At 42.8% G+C, this 18,547-nt stretch overlaps 1 protein-coding gene across 3 annotated transcripts in view; it reads left to right on the forward strand.

Moving 5' to 3' along the window:
- The window catches only part of Uevld (UEV and lactate/malate dehyrogenase domains), a 36,869-nt gene extending 23,395 nt beyond the window's left edge, over nucleotides 1-13,474 (forward strand). Inside the window, exons 10-13 of one of the 3 annotated variants that reach the window (XM_041650850.1) lie at nucleotides 5,780-5,843; nucleotides 9,938-10,061; nucleotides 11,136-11,265; nucleotides 11,372-13,474. In XM_041650850.1, coding sequence (XP_041506784.1) covers nucleotides 5,780-5,843; nucleotides 9,938-10,061; nucleotides 11,136-11,265; nucleotides 11,372-11,409 — 356 coding nt within the window. In that variant the 3' untranslated portion in view covers nucleotides 11,410-13,474. Of the gene's footprint in view, nucleotides 1-5,779; nucleotides 5,844-9,937; nucleotides 10,062-11,135 lie in introns of all 3 variants that reach the window. The other 2 variants (XM_041650841.1, XM_041650860.1) reach the window with 2 other exon arrangements.
- Nucleotides 13,475-18,547: the final 5,073 nt, after the last annotated feature.

The raw sequence follows: 18,547 nt of genomic DNA on the forward strand, positions 1-18,547 counted from the left end.
AGTGTCTACGCTTACTCGCTGTGTCACTAGCTGCCGTGTAAAGGGAGGTGTGGAACACAGTCTGTTTTAGAGAGAAGGAAATACCAGCTATTTCAGCTGACAAGCTACAGGATACTCTTTGACTAAGTATTGGTGCCTAGTCATTTACACATGCGTTTGACATGGATTGGGATTATTAGGAAAAGAATAATACTGTTCCTGTAGTACCTCGAATGATGGTAAAGGCAGTTAGGTGTTGCAAGAATGGGTAGGATTTGAATAGTTAGTATAGACTGGTGAAAACATTCCAGGAATGGGAAGTCAGAACCAAGCAGAGGCATTAGCTAGGAACTGCCTGCAAATGGCCTTAAGATATGGATGCTCGGGCTGGAGAGATGGCTCAGAGGTTAAGAGCACTGACTGCTCTTTCAGAGGTCCTGAGTTCAATTCCCAGCAACCACATGATGGCTCACAGACATCTATGAGATCTGGTGCCCTCTTCTGGCTTGCAGGCATACATGGAAAGAATGTTGTACACATAATAAATAAATAAATCTTTTTTAAAAAAAAAAAGATATGGATGCTCATACATTCTCTTCAAGTATAGGATATATCATAATGTATTTAGCGAATCCCCTAAGAAGAGGAAGTTTTTCATGTATATTAAATATTGAGTTGAATAAGAGCATTTTAAAATGTATTAGGCCGTCAGTACTGTAGTTACTGCCTGACTTATTCCTCCGTCATAGTCTTTGTACATTCATATGTGTAGTAACTTACAGAACTCACAAAGAGAAAGTATATCTTCATCTAGTATGTCTAGGTGAAGGAAGAAAAATAATTTAATGGAATTTGAGTTCTTTAAACAAGAATAACTTAAAATCTCCTTTAAAAGTAGGTTTTTTTAAAAAAAATTATATGGCCTTTTATCTCAAATTAGGGATTTATAGCATGCCTCTTTTTAAAATTTATTTTATGTACTTTGCCATTTTGCCTGTATATATGTGTGAAGATATTGGATCCTGGAGTTACAGACAGGTGTGAGCTGCCATGTGGGTGCTGGGAATTAAACCCAGGTCCTCTGGATGAGTAGCCAATGCTCTTTTTTTTTTTTCAAGACAGGGCTTCTTTGTCCTGAAACTCACTTTGTAGACCAGGCTGATCTCGAACTCACAGAGATCCACCTGCCTTTGCCTCCCAAGTGCTGGGATTAAAGGCGTGCGCCACCACCGCCTGATTGAGCGCCTGTTTTCTAAATGTATAGAAGAGGAAATACACAGCCCAGTAAGGATGAGCGAGCTGCTGAGGGTGATTTATTCAATGAGAGCTGCTCTAAATTGATGCTAAAGATTTGCTCTTTCTTGCTGTCTGTTGCAATAGGGGTGGCAGGCCGCTTCCCACCACCCAGCTAGCTTTACCCAAAGTAATTACACGGAAACTGTATTCTTTTAAACACTGCCTGGCCCATTAGTTCCAGCCTCTTATTGGCTAACTCTCACATCTTGATTAACCCATTTCTAATAATCTGTGTAGCACCACAAGGTGGTAGCTTACCAGGAAGGATTTTAACCTGCAGCCAAACATCCATCTTGGAGAAGAGAGCTATGGCAACTGCCTGGAGAGGAGAGGCATGGCGTCTGGCTCACTGCCTTCTTCCTCCCCGAATTCTGTTCTGTCTACTCCACCTATCTAAGCTGCTGTCCTATCAAAGGTCAAGCAGTTTCTTTATTAATTAACCAATGAAAGCAACAGATAGATAGTAGACCCACCTACATCAGCTGTCACTTAATGTCCCAGAGTAAATACTCAGTGAACTGTTATTCCAAGATCATAATGAGTGAGAATCAGGAAGAGGAGACATGAAAGAGCACTTGGAAGTGGAGCAATGTTACGTCTTGGAACAGTTAAAAGAGCAGAATTGTCTAGGTAAAATTCTTCTCTTCTAGTTCTTCAGTGATAGCCACAGCCAGGGAGGAGTCCGAGGGTGAATAAGACCTTTCAGCTCTATTCCCTGCTTCCTTTCTCAGCTTCAGCTGCCCTTCTGCAGGTGTTTGGTGCTAGCCAGATGGCCACGTACAGTGGTTCACACACTCTGATTGTACCTGCTGCTTCCTTTCCCCGGACACCCATTCACTTAGCTAGTTCCTGCTTACCTCCATGACTGCGTAAGTGCCAGTTCTCCCAGAGCGAGGTTAGGTGAGTTTGTGCCTGAATTACAAGCAATAGCATAGTGTGTGCCCCTCGTGTCTGTTCTTCATACGATGGCCATCTCCTTCAGCTTGGAATGCTTTCCTATTTTGGATTGAATGAATGGTCCTGACACCCCCTTGTTTTGACCAAAAATCAGTCATTTGTTCTGCACCAAGTAAGATGGTTAGCAGAACATTTGCTCAAGAGCTGCTGTTTTTAAACTGTGGTATTGAAATCATACGTAAACACAGATCACTGCAGTGGTATTTCAGCAGTTCTGGGGCTGGGCCTCAGAACGGAATGTGTCATCTCTTTTGGCACAAGTTTGGTTTTGTGGGTAATAGTAAAGAACAATCTTCTAGACAGTATCTTACTGTCTCATATACCCAGCGTAGCCTTAAACTTGCTATGTGGCTGAGGATGACCTTTGAACTTCTGACCCTCCTTCCCTCACCTCCTTAGTGCCAGGATTGCAGTGTGTGTCACCAGTCAGTTATGATTACCCAGTATTGAGGGTCGGACCCAGGCCTTCATACATGTTGAGTGAGCCCTCTACTGACCAACCACAGCCTGTGTCCCTACGGGCATTTTTTTTTTTCGAGACAGGGTTTCTCTGTGGCTTTGGAGCCTGTCCTGAAACTAGCTCTGTGGACCAGGCTGGTCTCGAACTCACAGAGATCCGCCTGCCTCTGCCTCCCGAGTGCTGGGATTAAAGGCATGCGCCACCATTGCCCAGCGGCATTTTTCATTAAAATTTTTGGAGCCTGTTTTTGAAGATTGGGGACTAGAAGATAAAGATGATTAAATGCATTATTTTAAATGTCTTAACCAAAGATGGATCTACACCAGGATGTAAAGGGTTGGGCAGTAAAACAGAAAGTGAAGTAATTAAGTGAATCCTAACTTACTTTATCGTGTGATAAGCAGACCTGAACACTAAACATTTTCTCTCCTAACTTATGGGTCAGGGCTTGTAGAGAGGAAAGATCGAAGGATGTGAGATGCACGAGACAGAGAGCTGGCTTGGTGGTCAAGAGCACTTGTTGCTCCTGCAGAGGGCTTGGGTTTGCCTCTGAGCACCACATGGTACACAACTGCCTGGAACTCCAGTTTCTGGGGCTCTGCTGCCCTCTTCTGGCCTCTTCCAGCATAGCTTCCATGCACACACATAGATACAGGCATGAAGTAAGGAAATCATAAAATAAAGGATCGGAGAGATGGCTTATGGGTTAAGAGCACGGGCTGCTTTTCTAGAGGTCCTGTATTCAATTCCCAGCAACCACATGGTGCCTCACATCCATCTATAATAGTGGGATCTGATGCCCTGTTCTGTCATGCATGCATGCAAATAGAACACTCATGTGCATAAATAAACAAAATTTTTAAAAATTTGAGTACAATAAAAGGATATGAGATTCCTATTTATTCATCTGCCCCATCTTAACTATGCAGATTGGCAGCAATACTCATAATTTTCTGGTTATTTTGTTTTCTTTGTGAATCTTTTTTCATACCTATCTTGCTATTTTATTTATTCTTTTAAGGTCTATAATACTGTATTTCAGTTACCAAGTGTTCTCCATATCCCAGTTTTTAAATATTGTTAACATATTAAAACTTAAGTAAATAATTCTTATATAAGTCTTCAAGGGGGACTGGAGAGATGGCTCAGAGGTTAAGAGCACTGGCTGCTTTTCCAGGGGTCCTGAGTTCAATTCCCAGCAATCACATGGTGGCTCACAACTATCTGTAATGAGATCTGACATCCTCCTCTGGCGTGCGGGCATACATGGAGGCAGAATGTTGTATACATAATAAATAAATAAATCTTAAAAAAAAAAAGTCTTCAAAGTAGATCATTTTAAAATTCGTGGGCTCAGCATGGTGGTATACACCTTTAATCTCAGCACTCAGAAAGCAGAGGCAGGAGGATCTCTGGGAGTTCAAGGCCAGTCTGGTCTATAAAAGGAGTTCCAGGCAAGCCAATGCTATACAGTGAGCCCTTGTCTCAAATAAAAACAAAAGAACAACAAAAACACAGTGAAAATAAATAAAAAAAGTTTCTTAGCCTCCCATACGTATGTATATTTTTTGTGTCGCAGTTCTTTGGTTTGTGTTCTTTTCTACTTGCAAAACAGGACTTAGGTTTTGCTGCTGTTGTTTTGGAGGTGGAGACAACAGTGGGTAGAGTACAGTGTTGGAGCGAGCCCAGAGCGAGCAAGGATCTAGGTTCAGTCTCAGTGGTATAAGAACAGCTTGACGCTTCCCATGGTTGTCACCCCAACTATTACAAGTCTGTTTTGTTGTTGTCACTCTTGTTACCAAATATAACGTTGAATGGTGTGTGAGGTTGATTGTCCTCAGCACCATAATAGAAAATATACTGGAGGGGCTGGAAAGGTGGCTCAGAGGTTAGGAGCACTGGCTGCTCTTCCAGAGGACCAGGGTTCAATTCCCAGCACCCACATGGCAGATCAAAACTGTCTGTAACTCCAGTTCCAAGGGATCTGATGCCTTTACATCAATGCACATAAAAAAAAAGCTAAATAAATTATTTTTTTAAAAAAGAAAATATGTGGAGGGGACACAAAAGAGGAGCAAGTGGTCCCTGCGCCAGGGCAGCTTATACTCAGTCAGCTTGAAAAAGGGTGGCGTTTGCATATTGCCAAGTCCCTTGTGGCTGACACAACACTAAATAGTCTGTTTTTGTTGGTGTTTGTTTGTTTTTAATACAGATTAGAGTATGTGAATTTTAGACATACTCTCCTATTTAGATACTCTCCTATAACCAAATGTATTTTGCTTGCCTACTCTGAACAGATTTATATTAAAAAGTGTCCTTATGGAGATGAATACTGGAATGGTTCAAATGTTACAGTTTCAGGCCAGTATTAAAAAGCAGCACAGATAGCCAGTTTGTGGGCACTTCGGATGCAGTGCCTTGCAGTGCATGCTTGGCATAGGCAGAAAGAAGGTTTCAAGTCCCATCATGCTCCAAAAGTGCAGCTTGTTTGTGCTGAATCAGATTGATTGGCTTCTGAACACAATGGTTAGAGGATGCAGGTAGCCTGGAACTCATTGCTTCTCCTACGATCGTAGAAATTCCATCCCAAAAGAGGTCACCACGTTTTTCCTTGAATTAGTCAGCTTGCTTCCCAGCAGAACAAATGTCAAGTGCTTGCAGCATTTGAAAGCCTATTATCTGTAGCCGCCCAAGGAAGCAGCTCTTGTTGCCTGAACAGTAGGGTGGCCCCCGTGGATCTTTGCTGATGAGTGAGAACAGTGTAGACTTTAGGGATTACATTTTTAGGAGATTTAGGGTCAAAATCTTTCTTGTCCCAGCACAGACAGTTCAGTGCCGTCTGTTGTTAGGAGGATGGGACACTACAAAAAGATGGATCCTTTGGTTGTCACACCATTTTTATTTTGTAATCCGTGTTTCACTGTGTAGCCCTGGCTGTCCTGAAACTCGTGTAGATCAGGCGGCTTTGAACTCAAGATCTGTCCTCCAGCATCTGCCTCCTGATGGCTGCATTTAAAAGCGTCAGCCATCACTCTCGGTCATTTGTCACATCATTGGCAAATATAACTAATTCTTTGTTTATTTTAGTGTGCTCATGGAGTGGCCGCGACGGGGTAATGAGTCATAGCTCTCTGGCACAGCTGTCCAGCAGGTAATGGTGAAAATTTTCGAATATCTAGCTAAGTCACGAGCTTCGTAGCTGATGCGGTAGCTCTTTCCACAGCAGGTTCTTACCAGACTTCTGTAAGCAGGACTAGCTAACAGGAAGGCTGGAAGTGCAAGGACTGTGTGGTCCTGGACTTCTAGGAGTGCTTTGCAAGCTCGTTTAGACATTTAAAGGAAAGGCAAACAGTGGTCCCTCCTTTACGTCTAATCATCCAATGCTAAGTTAATGGGAAAAAGGACTTATCTCTACGAGCACACAGAAATGGATACAGACTAAGTACACATGAACACATTTGGGAATCAGTGTAAGATCAAAGTTTCCCAGTCTTGTCAGAGGGGGTGCAGTGCACACACTTTATCTGGAGGCCCCCTGGGGTTTGTCCTGGCCGTTGGGTTTACACACAGATTATTTTCAGACCCCTTTTATTTCACCATCACAAAGAGTACTCCCCTCAGGTCTGGAGAGGTCGAAAAGTGTAGATTTGTAGATCTTCCACTTGTGAGTTTTAGCACATGTGACAGTTGGAAAGAGAAGTGCGCAAGGTAGTGCATTATTGCATTATAACTTCTATTTTGTTGCTGTTTGGTTTAGTTTTGTGGGGGGGGGTTGGGTTTATTTATTTTTTATTTTTTTTGGTTTTGGTTTTTTTAAGACAGGGTTTCTCTGTAGCTTTGGAGCCTGTCCTGGAACTAGCTCTTATAGACCAGGCTGATCTCAAACTCACAGAGATCCCCCTGCCTCTGTCTCCCAAGTGCTGGGACTAAAGGCATGTGGCACCACTGCCCAGCTTGGTTTAGTTTTGATGGCACTGGAAATTAAATTAGAGCCATGGATGTGCTAATCATGTGTTTGCCACTGGATTATGCTCCCTGTATTTTTTAAATGGAATAAAATTAAATAGTTTTAATTTGCATACTTTTTTTCCCAAAAAAAAGTATACCTATTATAAACTTCAAAAACCACTGCTGTTAATAGAGAGTAAAAAACTGAGATAATTCCATCTTCTAGAAACAACCAGTTTAACATCCACATGCTCCAACTTTGTCATATTTCTGCACATACAGCGTTCATTTTTAATAGATTATACTATCTGTACCATCCTGCAGCTTGATTAATTGTAAAATTAAATATCCCTCTGTATTGTACATGTAAGCCTGCCTTCTTTTTTAGGATTTATTTTTGTTTTAGATAGATAGATAGACAGACAGACATAAAGATTTGCATGTATGTATGTGCATTATATGCGTGTCTGACACAGGCAGACAGACAGACAGACAGACATAAAGATGTGCATGTATGTATGTGCATCACATGCGTGTCTGACACAGGCAGACAGACAGACAGACAGACATAAAGATGTGCATGTATGTATGTGCATCACATGTGTGTCTGACACAGGCAGACAGACAGACAGACATAAAGATGTGCATGTATGTATGTGCATCACATGCGTGTCTGACACAGGCAGACAGACAGACATAAAGATGTGCATGTATGTATGTGCATCACATGCGTGTCTGACACAGGCAGACAGACAGACAGACAGACAGACAGACATAAAGATGTGCATGTATGTATGTGCATCACATGCGTGTCTGACACAGGCAGACAGACAGACAGACAGACATAAAGATGTGCATGTATGTATGTGCATCACATGCGTGTCTGACACAGGCAGACAGACAGACAGGCAGACATAAAGATGTGCATGTATGTATGTGCATCACATGCGTGTCTGACACAGGCAGACAGACAGACAGACATAAAGATGTGCATGTATGTATGTGCATCACATGCGTGTCTGACACAGGCAGACAGACAGACAGACATAAAGATGTGCATGTATGTATGTGCATCACATGTGTGTCTGACACAGGCAGACAGACAGACAGACATAAAGATGTGCATGTATGTATCTGCATCACATGCGTGTCTGACACAGGCAGACAGACAGACAGACATAAAGATGTGCATGTATGTATGTGCATCACATGCGTGTCTGACACAGGCAGACAGACAGGCAGACATAAAGATGTGCATGTATGTATGTGCATCACATGCGTGTCTGACACAGGCAGACAGACAGACAGACAGACATAAAGATGTGCATGTATGTATGTGCATCACATGTGTGTCTGACACAGGCAGACAGACAGACAGACAGACAGACAGACATAAAGATGTGCATGCATGTATGTGCATCACATGCGTGTCTGACACAGGCAGACAGACAGACAGACAGACAGACAGACATAAAGATGTGCATGCATGTATGTGCATCACATGCGTGTCTGACACAGGCAGACAGACAGACAGACAGACATAAAGATGTGCATGTATGTATGTGCATCACATGCGTGTCTGACACAGGCAGACAGACAGACAGACATAAAGATGTGCATGTATGTATGTGCATCACATGCGTGTCTGACACAGGCAGACAGACAGACAGACAGACATAAAGATGTGCATGTATGTATGTGCATCACATGCGTGTCTGACACAGGCAGACAGACAGACAGACATAAAGATGTGCATGTATGTATGTGCATCACATGTGTATCTGACACAGGCAGCAGCTAGACAAGGATGTCAGATCCCTTGGAACTAGAGTTTTAGGCAGTTGTGAGTCACCAGTTAGGTCCTGGGCACCATCTTGTAAAAATACGTTCTTTATCAGCTTCAGGAGAGGTGACTTTATTTCCAGGCTGATCACCTAAAGCAGCAGGACTGCTGTGTCAGCACCAGCAGCTCTGGTGTAAGACAAGGGAGTTTAGTCTTTTAGCACATCCATGGCTCTGAGCTTAATCCCCAGCGCCATCCAAACAGAACAACTCGGAGTTGTTATCAGTGCAGATAATTACCTCACTCGCTGCTCTTCCCGGCTGTTACCTGCGCTAAGAGATCTACAGTTTCCTACCACACCAGCCTTGGGAGCATTGCTGCTGATGGTGAAATAACAAATGGTCTGAAAACAGCTGGCTCCTCCCTCCTTTTCTGTGATCCTTGCTCGTGTGTGTGTGTGTGTGTGTGTGTGTGTGTGTGTGTGTGCGCGCGCGCGCGCACATAGGTGCTCGAAGAGGGCGTCTGCTTCCCTGGGCTGGAGCTACTCACAGTTGTGAGCCTCCTGACTGGGTTGCTGTCTTCTGGAAAAGACCTCCCGGCCCTCTCCGGCGCCAGCCTTATTTTCCTATGGTGTGGCAGGCATGTGGCAACCATTTATTTAACCAGCCCCCTTTTGGTAAGTTTTTCTCAAATATAGCAAACATGCTCATATGTATACCTTTGCACACTTGAGCCATAGGACAAAGGATGAGAAAAGGGGCTTCTAGATCAGTGCTGCCGGTTTTCCCTGACATTGCTTTATGGTCTGAGCAGTGATTTTTTTGTTTTGTTTTCTTTTCCGAGACAGGGTTTCTCTGTGGGGTTTTTTTTGTTGTTGTTGTTTGTTTGTTTGTTTGTTTGTTTGTTTTGAGCTTGCCCTGGATCTAGCTCTTGTAGACCAGGCTGGCCTCGAACTCACAGAGATCTGCCTGCCTCTGCCTCCCGAGTACTGGGATTAAAGGCATGCGCCACCACCGCCCAGCATCTGAGCAGTGATTATGGGAATGCTTTCTTCATACAATCCCCAAAACTAGTCCTTTTTATCATTGTCACGTTGAACTGATGTTGGTATGGCTGTTTGTTCAGTTGTTTTTGTTGTTGTGAGACAGTTAGTCCTGGCTAGCCTGGAACTCCTTTGCCTTCCAAGTTCAGGAGTTAAGGGTGTGCGCCACCACACCCAGCTGATACTTACTGTTTAGCTATTGTTTAGTTCAACATTCAAGATGGTAAGCATCTTTTACTTATTTATTTGTTTGTTTTGTTTTTTGAGACATGCCTTCTCTGCCTCCCTAGTGCTGGGATTAAAGGCATGCGCTACCACCGCCCAGCCAGTAAGCATCTTTTTATGCTATGGGAGTATTTGTGTTTTCTCTGTGAACTGTGGCTCTCAAATCTTAGGAAAAGCTTAAGTCATAATTGTATTATTGGCAAGCCTTAAATTTTCTGAGATTCTCTCTCTCTCTCCCTTAATCTAGAGCCATGGAACTGTTGAGGGTAAAGGGTCAGAGATCTTGGTCTGTTGGCCTGGCTGTGGCTGACCTGGTGGACACTATTGTAAACAATAAAAAGAAGGTGCATTCTGTATCAACTCTAGCAAAGGTAACTTATTTTCACTCACGTGTTTTAGACTTTGGTATCTCTGACAGTAATCATATAAAGTCAGCAACACTGCTGTGTCAGCACCGGCAGCTTTGGGGCGAGCACAGAACGTGCTTTTCTGTGTGAAGTCTGCAGTTTGTCCTTTCACTCCCATAGAACTTGGGGGACGTCGCGAAGGTGTTCATATAACCTATTTTCCTGAGCCAGCAAGTCACCCCGGCATTTTTCTGCCTTTTACCAGAACATAAATTTTACCCAAAACATAGCTAACATGAAGCATAGATGCTGGGGCAGATTTTCTTGAACACCAGGAGGGAAATAACAACATGGAAAGAAAACGTAAAATAACTTGCAGTGTGTGGCTGGGCCCAAAGCCCATGATGTATTTCCCCAAGGACTCTATTGTCCATCTCTGGATTAGCCTCCAGCCTGCTGACTATACTGCACACAGCTGGTTTACCTTCCTGCAAAGAGGACATCCATGACCAGGCTCCTCCTATCAGACATTTTCTGGAGCCATAACTTGAGTTTAGAAAATCAGTAAGCAAATTAAGTTGAACTTGTATCACTTTATTTTTTGTTTTTATTTTTTTTAAGATTTATTTATTTATTATGTCTATAGTGTTCTGCCTGTGTGTATGCCTGCAGGCCAGAAGAGGGCATCAGATCACAACAAATAGTTGTGAGCCACCATGTGGTTGCTGAGAACTGAACTCAGGACCTCTGGAAGAATAGCCAGTGCTCTTAACCTCTGAGCCATCTCTCCAACCCCATCACTTTGTAATATAACTAGAAAAGCAAGGGAGAATTCTTTTCATTATCTTTTTAAATTTGTTTTTATTGTTTTTAATTATCTGGCAAGGGTTGTGCATGTAAATGCAGGTGCCTATGAAGGCTATGACTCCTGAAGCTGGTTCCAGGCAGTTGTGAGCTGCCTGACATGGGTGCTGGGAATCACTCCGATCCTATGGAAGAGCAGTACACACTCTTAACTGCTGAGCCATCTCTACAGCCCCATGATTTTAATATCTTGTGTAATTCAGCTTTATTATAATCCCAACTTTTTCATTTCAGGGATGTTATGGTTTAGATAATGAAGTGTTCTTAAGTTTGCCGTGCATCCTGGGAACCAGTGGAGTATCCGAAGTCATCAAAACCACTGCAGGAGAAGACACAATGACTGAGACACTCCAAAACAGTGGATCTTCAATCCACAGTCTCCAGCAACAGCTGAAACTCTGATGCAAAACAGTGGATCTTCAATCCACAGTCTCCAGCAACAGCTGAAACTCTGATGCAAAACAGTGGATCTTCAATCCACAGTCTCCAGCAACAGCTGAAACTCTGATGCCCGAGTGCAGTCACCTGACGGGGGAAGCTTATTTAATTTTGCCAGCACACACAGTTTTGGCAACTTCCACAACTTGGTATTTCACAAACAGCCTTTATAGTAGGCGACGTCTTAGTTAGCTTTATAATTTGAATCCTTGAGAAGTTAGAGAACGGGAAAGGATCTGATTTCTTTTGGAGTTTCTGTTGTTTAGAGCTGTCACTTTAAACCGCACGTCCTAACTTCAGCACACCTAGCACTTTAGAGATGTTCTGAAATAAGTGCACTCCTTAAAGGTTCTTACTGGACACTCATTCTGAGCATGGTAAGCTGAAGGTAGGGTGGGCACAGAGCCTGTGGCAGGTGTACGTTCAGAGACTCCTAGCTTCACGGCTCTATTTGCTTCTTCTGCACCATCCCACTGATGATAACGGCAAAGCATTTTACTTTCCTTCTTCAAGTTCACCTACATTAGAAAGGATTTTAGTATGCTTTAAATTAGTTAAATGGAATTTTAAATATATGAAAAATAATATATGATTTAATTTCTAATGATACTTCCTTTCTGAAAATTTCTAGAATAACCTCTTCTTGGGCTAAAAGATCTCAAATGTATCTTAAAACTGTATTAGTAGAAAAAGAGAGATGCGTGTTTCTATAAAGAGTAACAGCCGAGCAGTATATTTTGAAAGCAAAATGTGAGGCTTTCATAAAAAAACATTGTTCTTAAAGGAGAGAGGCCTTGGTCGTCTGCTTCCGAGCGAGCCTTAGTCACCCCAGAAGAAACAGTTGTGACTGTCTGTGCCTTGGTGGTTGGTCAGTCAGTATTAACATGTGGAGCGACACACGGTGGCTGTTGTATCACACAGGTAACAACTCCTAGATAGTGAGCTCTTATTTGTAGAGTCCTGACATTGACTGGCCATCACAGAGGAGGAGACGGAACTTTGGTGTCTACGACTGCTGGGTTCTAAGGATGGTGCTTACCTGTACAACCTCCACTTTTATAGGGAGCAACAGAGGCTATGGGGAAGCCTAGAGGCCTAAAAGCCAAGCTGTCACAAGACACTAGCTAAAGTTGAGGCTTGGGATACTATGAAAGAATTACTTTTATTTTCATATGGGTGCTTTCTTGTTGTTTTTGTTTTTTTTTTTTAAACAAAGTCTTTATGTAGTCCTAGCTGTCTTGTAGACCAGGCTGGCCTCGAACTCACATAGATCTGCCTGCCTCTGCCTCCCTAGTTCATAGATTAAAGGCATGCATCACCACACCTGGCTATATTTTTTTAAAATATTTTTTTTTTACAAAGATTGATTAGCCTGACCCCCAGAGACTCAGCAGATAGCAGAGGTGGAATGTGCCAAAGACGGTGTTTGTTTATTTAGTCGTTCAGCTAGCGTTTATTAGGAGCTTCTCACAACAGAAAACACTATTGCTGAACATGCCTAGATTAGGGACAAGCCCTGGTACTTAGGGATTAGCAGAGGAACCCAATAACAAAATAGCACATGAATGCAAGTGTGCTAAGTAGAGTGAAATCCAGAGTGTTTGGAATCCAGGCTGCTCGGAGAGGAGCTCAGGGGCTTGTGAGGTGGAAAGGAGACATGCCACTGGGTACTTACACTGACAAGTGAATGTTGAGGAAGCAAAAAAGTAACGTATTAAGGAAGACTTCCTCCAGACTCAACTGGGCTAAACCTTGGCCGTACAGTCTAGGGATGTAGCTCAGTAGTTAGGTGCTTGCCTGATGAGAATAGGGCCCTGGGTTTGGTCCCAGAACCACAAAATTTGAGGTTGTTGAGGAGGTAAGCATTAGCTCTTTGTAAATGATTTTGGTGTTGTTTTTACTGAACTTTTATACGAGATAGGAAGGTAAAGTTGAAACAACAATTTCTTATGTGGTTTAGTGTTTTCTACTAGGTGATAACTAATTAGGAATTCAGTAATTCCTAAAATAGAATTTCTTTTCTCTTTATTTGTTTTTGGTTTATTTTTGTTGGTTGTTACAGGAGGGCCGCTTGTTGGTTCCCAGCTGCTCAGCCCCAAAATAATCACACAAAAACTATATTATTTACAATACTGTTTGGCCAATAGCTTAATCATATTTCTAGTTAACTCTTTTTTTTTTAATTTATTTATTTGCTATGTATACACGACATTTTGCCTCCATGTATGCCTGCAGGCCAGAAGAGGGCGCCAGATCTCATTACAGATGGTTGTGAGCCACCATGTGGTTCCTGGGAGTTGAACTCAGGACCTCTGGAAGAGCAGCCAGTGCTCTTAACCACTGAGCCATCTCTCCAGCCCCTCTGGTTAACTGTTATATCCGAAACTAGCCCATCTCTATTAATCTGTGCGTCACCACGAAGTCATGACCTACCCGCAGTTTCAGCACGTCTGTCTCTGGCAGGCTACATGGCTTCTCTCTGCCTCCTTTCTCCCAATATTCAGTTTAGTTTTCCCTGCCTATCTACCCTATCAGGTCAAGGCAGTTTCTTTATTAACCAGTGGTATTCACAGCATACAGAGGGGAATCCCACATCAGTTGGTTGATTGGTTTTTCTAGACAGGGTTTCTCTGTCTAACTGCTCTGGCTATCCTGGAACTCACTTTGTAGATAAAGTTGGCCTCAAACTCAGAGATCTTTACTACTGCTGCTTCCCGAGTGCTGGGAGTGAAGGCATTTGCTGCCACCACCTGGCTCTCTTCATTTGTTTTTGAGACTAGTCTTTAACTCTCAGCAATCATCCTGCCTGAGCCTCATGAGTGCTGGCTACCATACCCAGCAACAATTTTTGTTTTGTTTTATTCTGTTTGTGGGGCTCTAACCCAGAGTCTGATGCATGTGAGGCCAGGCCTCCAGGGTCTGATGCATGCTAGGCAAGTCTTCCAGGTTCAGATGCATGCTAGGCCAGGCCTCCAGGGTCTGATGTATGCTAGGCAAGTCTTCCAGGTTCAGATGCATGGTAGGCCAGGCCTCCAGGGTCTGATGTATGCTAGGCAAATCTTCCAGGTTCTGATGCATGCTAGGCCAGGCCTCCAGGTTCTGATGCATGCTAGACAAGGCCTCCAGGGTCTGATGTATGCTAGGCCAGGCCTCCAGGGTCTGATGTTTGCTAGGCCAGGCCTCCAGGTTCTGATGCATGCTAGGCCAGGCCTCCAGGTTCTGATGCATGCTAGGCAAGTCTTCCAGGGTCTGATGTTTGCTAGGCCAGGCCTCCACCATTGTACTTCATCTGGAACTTAGTTTCTAAAATCTAATAACTCTCTTGAACAATAAGCCAGCTGCAGGATGTTATAATAGCAAACTGCCAAGAACTATGTTGATTATAGAAAAAATGCCAATACAACAGATATTTATTGAGCACTCACTCTTATTCCAAGTATTTTGTTAGAGTTTGATCTCCACCTCAGAAGGCCATAGTACAGAAGTCTTTGTCTGTTTGCACATTCCTCCATTAAGTCAGGTGGCGCCATCACCACCTCATCTTGGTTTGGTGGTTAGTAATCACAGCGCGTCTGTCTGGTAACTTTAATTTTCTCCACGTGTTTTAATGGTTTAGATGATGTTGACTTGATTAACCTTTATATTCTGTCGGTCTCAAAACCGGGGGCAGTGTACAGTGTTTGCGTATTTCTCACCTGAGGCACGAGCGCAGGTAATATCTACCGTCCGATAAGTTTCAGTCCCACATTGTTATAAATCCTGATTTTTTTTAACCTTATTATGTTCTGAAATTCAAGCTTTCATGAAAGACTAGTGAAAGATTTATTTCCTCATTTAAAAAAGATACTTTGTTAAGTAAAATGGTTTTTCTTGCCATCTGACAAGGAGGGGGCAACTCTAATTTTTCCAAAATCATGCAGTACCTCATGGTTTTTATCGGGGCTTGGATTAAAATGCTTTTTGATACTGTAAGGTTTATTTTTCATTTTCTAGTTTACATTGTTTTCCTTAAATATAAAAAATAATGAACAAAATAAATTTTGACTTTAAAAGGACTGTGTGATGTCTGATTAAGTGAAAGAAAATACATTCAGATTAAAAGTTTTTTTTAATGTCATTCCCAGAGCACCCACATCCGTTATTCCTTCAAGTGCAAAATGAAAAAAAAATGACCTTTATCAGTTGTTTACAAATTATATATATATATATTATACTAGATTATATATTAGATATAAATTCTAATATATCAATATATATTAGATAGAGATATATATTAGAGAACTTTTGAAAAGAACTGGAGTGATGGCTCAGAGATTTAGAACACTGACTGCTCTTCCAAAGGTCCTGAGTTCAATTCCAAGCAACCACTGGTGGCTCACAACCATCTGTAATGAGATCTGGTGCCCTCTTCTGCCCTGCAAGCATACATGCATACAGAATACTGTATACATAATTTTTTTTTTTTGTTTTTTTCGAGACAGGGTTTCTCTGTGGCTTTGGAGCCTGTCCTGGAACTAGCTCTTGTAGACCAGGCTGGTCTCGAACTCACAGAGATCCGCCTGCCTCTGCCTCCCAAGTACTGGGATTAAAGGCCACCACCGCCCGGCTATATATACATAATTTTTTTAAAAAAAATCCAAAAAAGAAAACTTTTGGAACAGGGTAATGTGACATAGCTTATGCAGGACTTGATCTTTTAATTATCTTGCCTCGGGCTCCCAAGGACTTCAGTTATAGACTATAGATCACTACACCTAGTTCAGAAAACTTCTAAAGCCGTGTAGCGCTTAGCACTCCTCCAGGCTGTACAAACAGTTGCTCCAGTTAAAGGCATTTCTAAGTAAGCTACAACTTTAAATAAGAAGTTTAAAATCGTGCTTTTGGGGTGTTTTTAAAGAGATTGTGGGGGGCAGGAGGCAGTCGGTGTCCTCATCCTGTTCTTTGAAGCATGGTCTCCTCCTGCACCTGGGACTCAATGTCTTTACCAGGCTGGATTCCAGAAAGCCCCAGTGATCCTCCTTCACCCCTCTTGAGGCCAGTGCTTAGATGTTACAGGTATTGGTAGGAATGCCCTGTGATAGCTGAACTCTGGCCCTCATACCTGTAGAACAAGTGCTTTTAACCACTAAGCCATCTCTCCAGCTCCCAGCCACACTTAAACAACTTGAAAACAGTGGGTACAGCAGGGTAGATGGAGGTTTGACTACAACTAACCATTACTCAAGGCTGATGTTACCTATTTGAATGGGCTATGCTGACACATACCACTCACTTTCACTTTAGACCTCTTTTGCCCATGACTTTTGGCTTAGAAAGGAATTGATACCATTGCACTGTGTGCTGAGGTCATCTAGCTGTATCATCTTTCCCTACTGTCTATCCTAGGCTTTATATTGTAAATGACTGTAATTATAAAATTAATAAGGATTAATGGTTGATATGTCACTAACTTTTTTTTTTTTTTTTTTTGTGGCTGGAGAGACAGCTGTGGGTGCTGGGAACCGAACTCTTTATATTTATGGTTGTGAGCCTAGCCTTTAACGGCTGAGCCATCTCTCCAGCCCTCACTAACTTTTTTTTAAAAAAAAGATTATGGGTGTGCCGGGTGGTTGTGGTACACACCTTTAATCCCAGCATTTGGGAGGCAGAAGCAATCAGATTTCTGTGAGTTCAAGGCCAGCCTGGTTACAAGAGCTAGTTCCAGGACAGGCACCAAAGCTACAGAGAAACCTTGTCTCGAAAAAACAAAAATAAATAAATAATAAATAAAGATGATGGGTATGAGTGCTTTGCCTACATTGTGTATATGTGCACCACCTACATGCCTGATGCCCACTGGGATCCCCTGTAACTGGGAACCTAAACCTAACCCGCAGCCAGATCTACAGGTGTTCTTAGCTGCTGAGCCATCTCTCCAGTCCCTATAACAAGCTTTTATTGGAAATAGAAATTTAGCTTAGCTTGAATACCACCTCTTGAATTCTGCAAAGTAATTAAGATCTGAAGATTGGCCTTGTGATGAATCAGCCTACCTCCATCTTAGGCTTGAAAGCCATCTTTTTGTTGTTGGTTTTCGAGACGGAGTTTCTCTGTGTAGCTTTGTAGCCTGTCCTAGAATTCAGTGTAGACTAGGTTAGCCTTGAATTAACAGAGATCGCCCTGCCTCTGCCTCCGGAGTGCTGGGATTAAAGGCATGTGCCACCACTGTCTGGCTTGAAAGCCATTTTTTTAAACTTTATGGGACCTTTCTTTTTTTTAATATTTTTTAATATTTACTTATTTATTTATTATGTATATAATATTCTGTCTGTGTGTACGCCTGCTGGCCAGAAGAGGGCACTAGACCTCATTACAGATGGTTGTGAGCCACCATGTGGTTGCTGGGAATTGAACTCAGGACCTTTGGTAGAGCAGGCAATGCTCTTAACCTCTGAGCCATCTCTCCATTTTTTTTTTAAATTTATTTATTATGCATACAATATTCTGTCTGTGTGCATGTCTGCAGGCCAGAAGAGGGCACCAGACCTCTTTACAGATGGTTGTGAGCCACCATGTGGTTGCTGGGAATTGAACTCAGGACCTTTGGAAGAACAGGCAATGCTCTTAACCACTGAGCCATCTCTCCAGCCCCCATCTCTCCATTTTACAGTAAAGACAAACTAGGTTCATTCCTAGTTATGATTAAATCTCTCTCAAGGATTGGGCTTGACTCACCTGTAACCTTTGAAAGACACCAGTTTAGCTGCTGTAACGCCATTTTGCAAGGCTTTAAAACAAACAAGTAAAGTTCAGGGTAAGTTCAGTACTCCTAGGCTGCCAAACAGGATATCTGCGGTCAGATATCTGGCCTAGGAGGGGAATGAAGAGGTCTGGGGAAGACCGCAGACGCCCTAGATAGAGCCTAGTCAGCTGTTATAAGACGTTTGTGTCCCCAGCCAAGAGCCAGGGGGTTTGTCCTCAAGTAAACCCCTTGCCGCATTTGAAAGGACCAATGGGATCCCTGTAACCATGCGTCTAGGCCTGCTTCTGCCGCCCGTTTCCATATAAAAGACCCCCTGCCTAGCCTGAGGGCGCGCAAGTCTTCCGAATAGACTCTGCGGCCCTCAGGTACCTGTGTACTCTCAATAAAGAAACTTCTTGCTGTTTGCAGCCAGTGGTCTGTCTCGGACTGTTCCTTGGGTCTAGGGGTCTCCTCCTGAGGGAAGGTC

This window comes from Microtus oregoni, unplaced genomic scaffold (genome assembly GCF_018167655.1).
Source record: "Microtus oregoni isolate MIOR12 unplaced genomic scaffold, Mior012 000000F_ref0000247, whole genome shotgun sequence".
NCBI classification, from domain to species: domain Eukaryota; kingdom Metazoa; phylum Chordata; class Mammalia; order Rodentia; family Cricetidae; genus Microtus; species Microtus oregoni.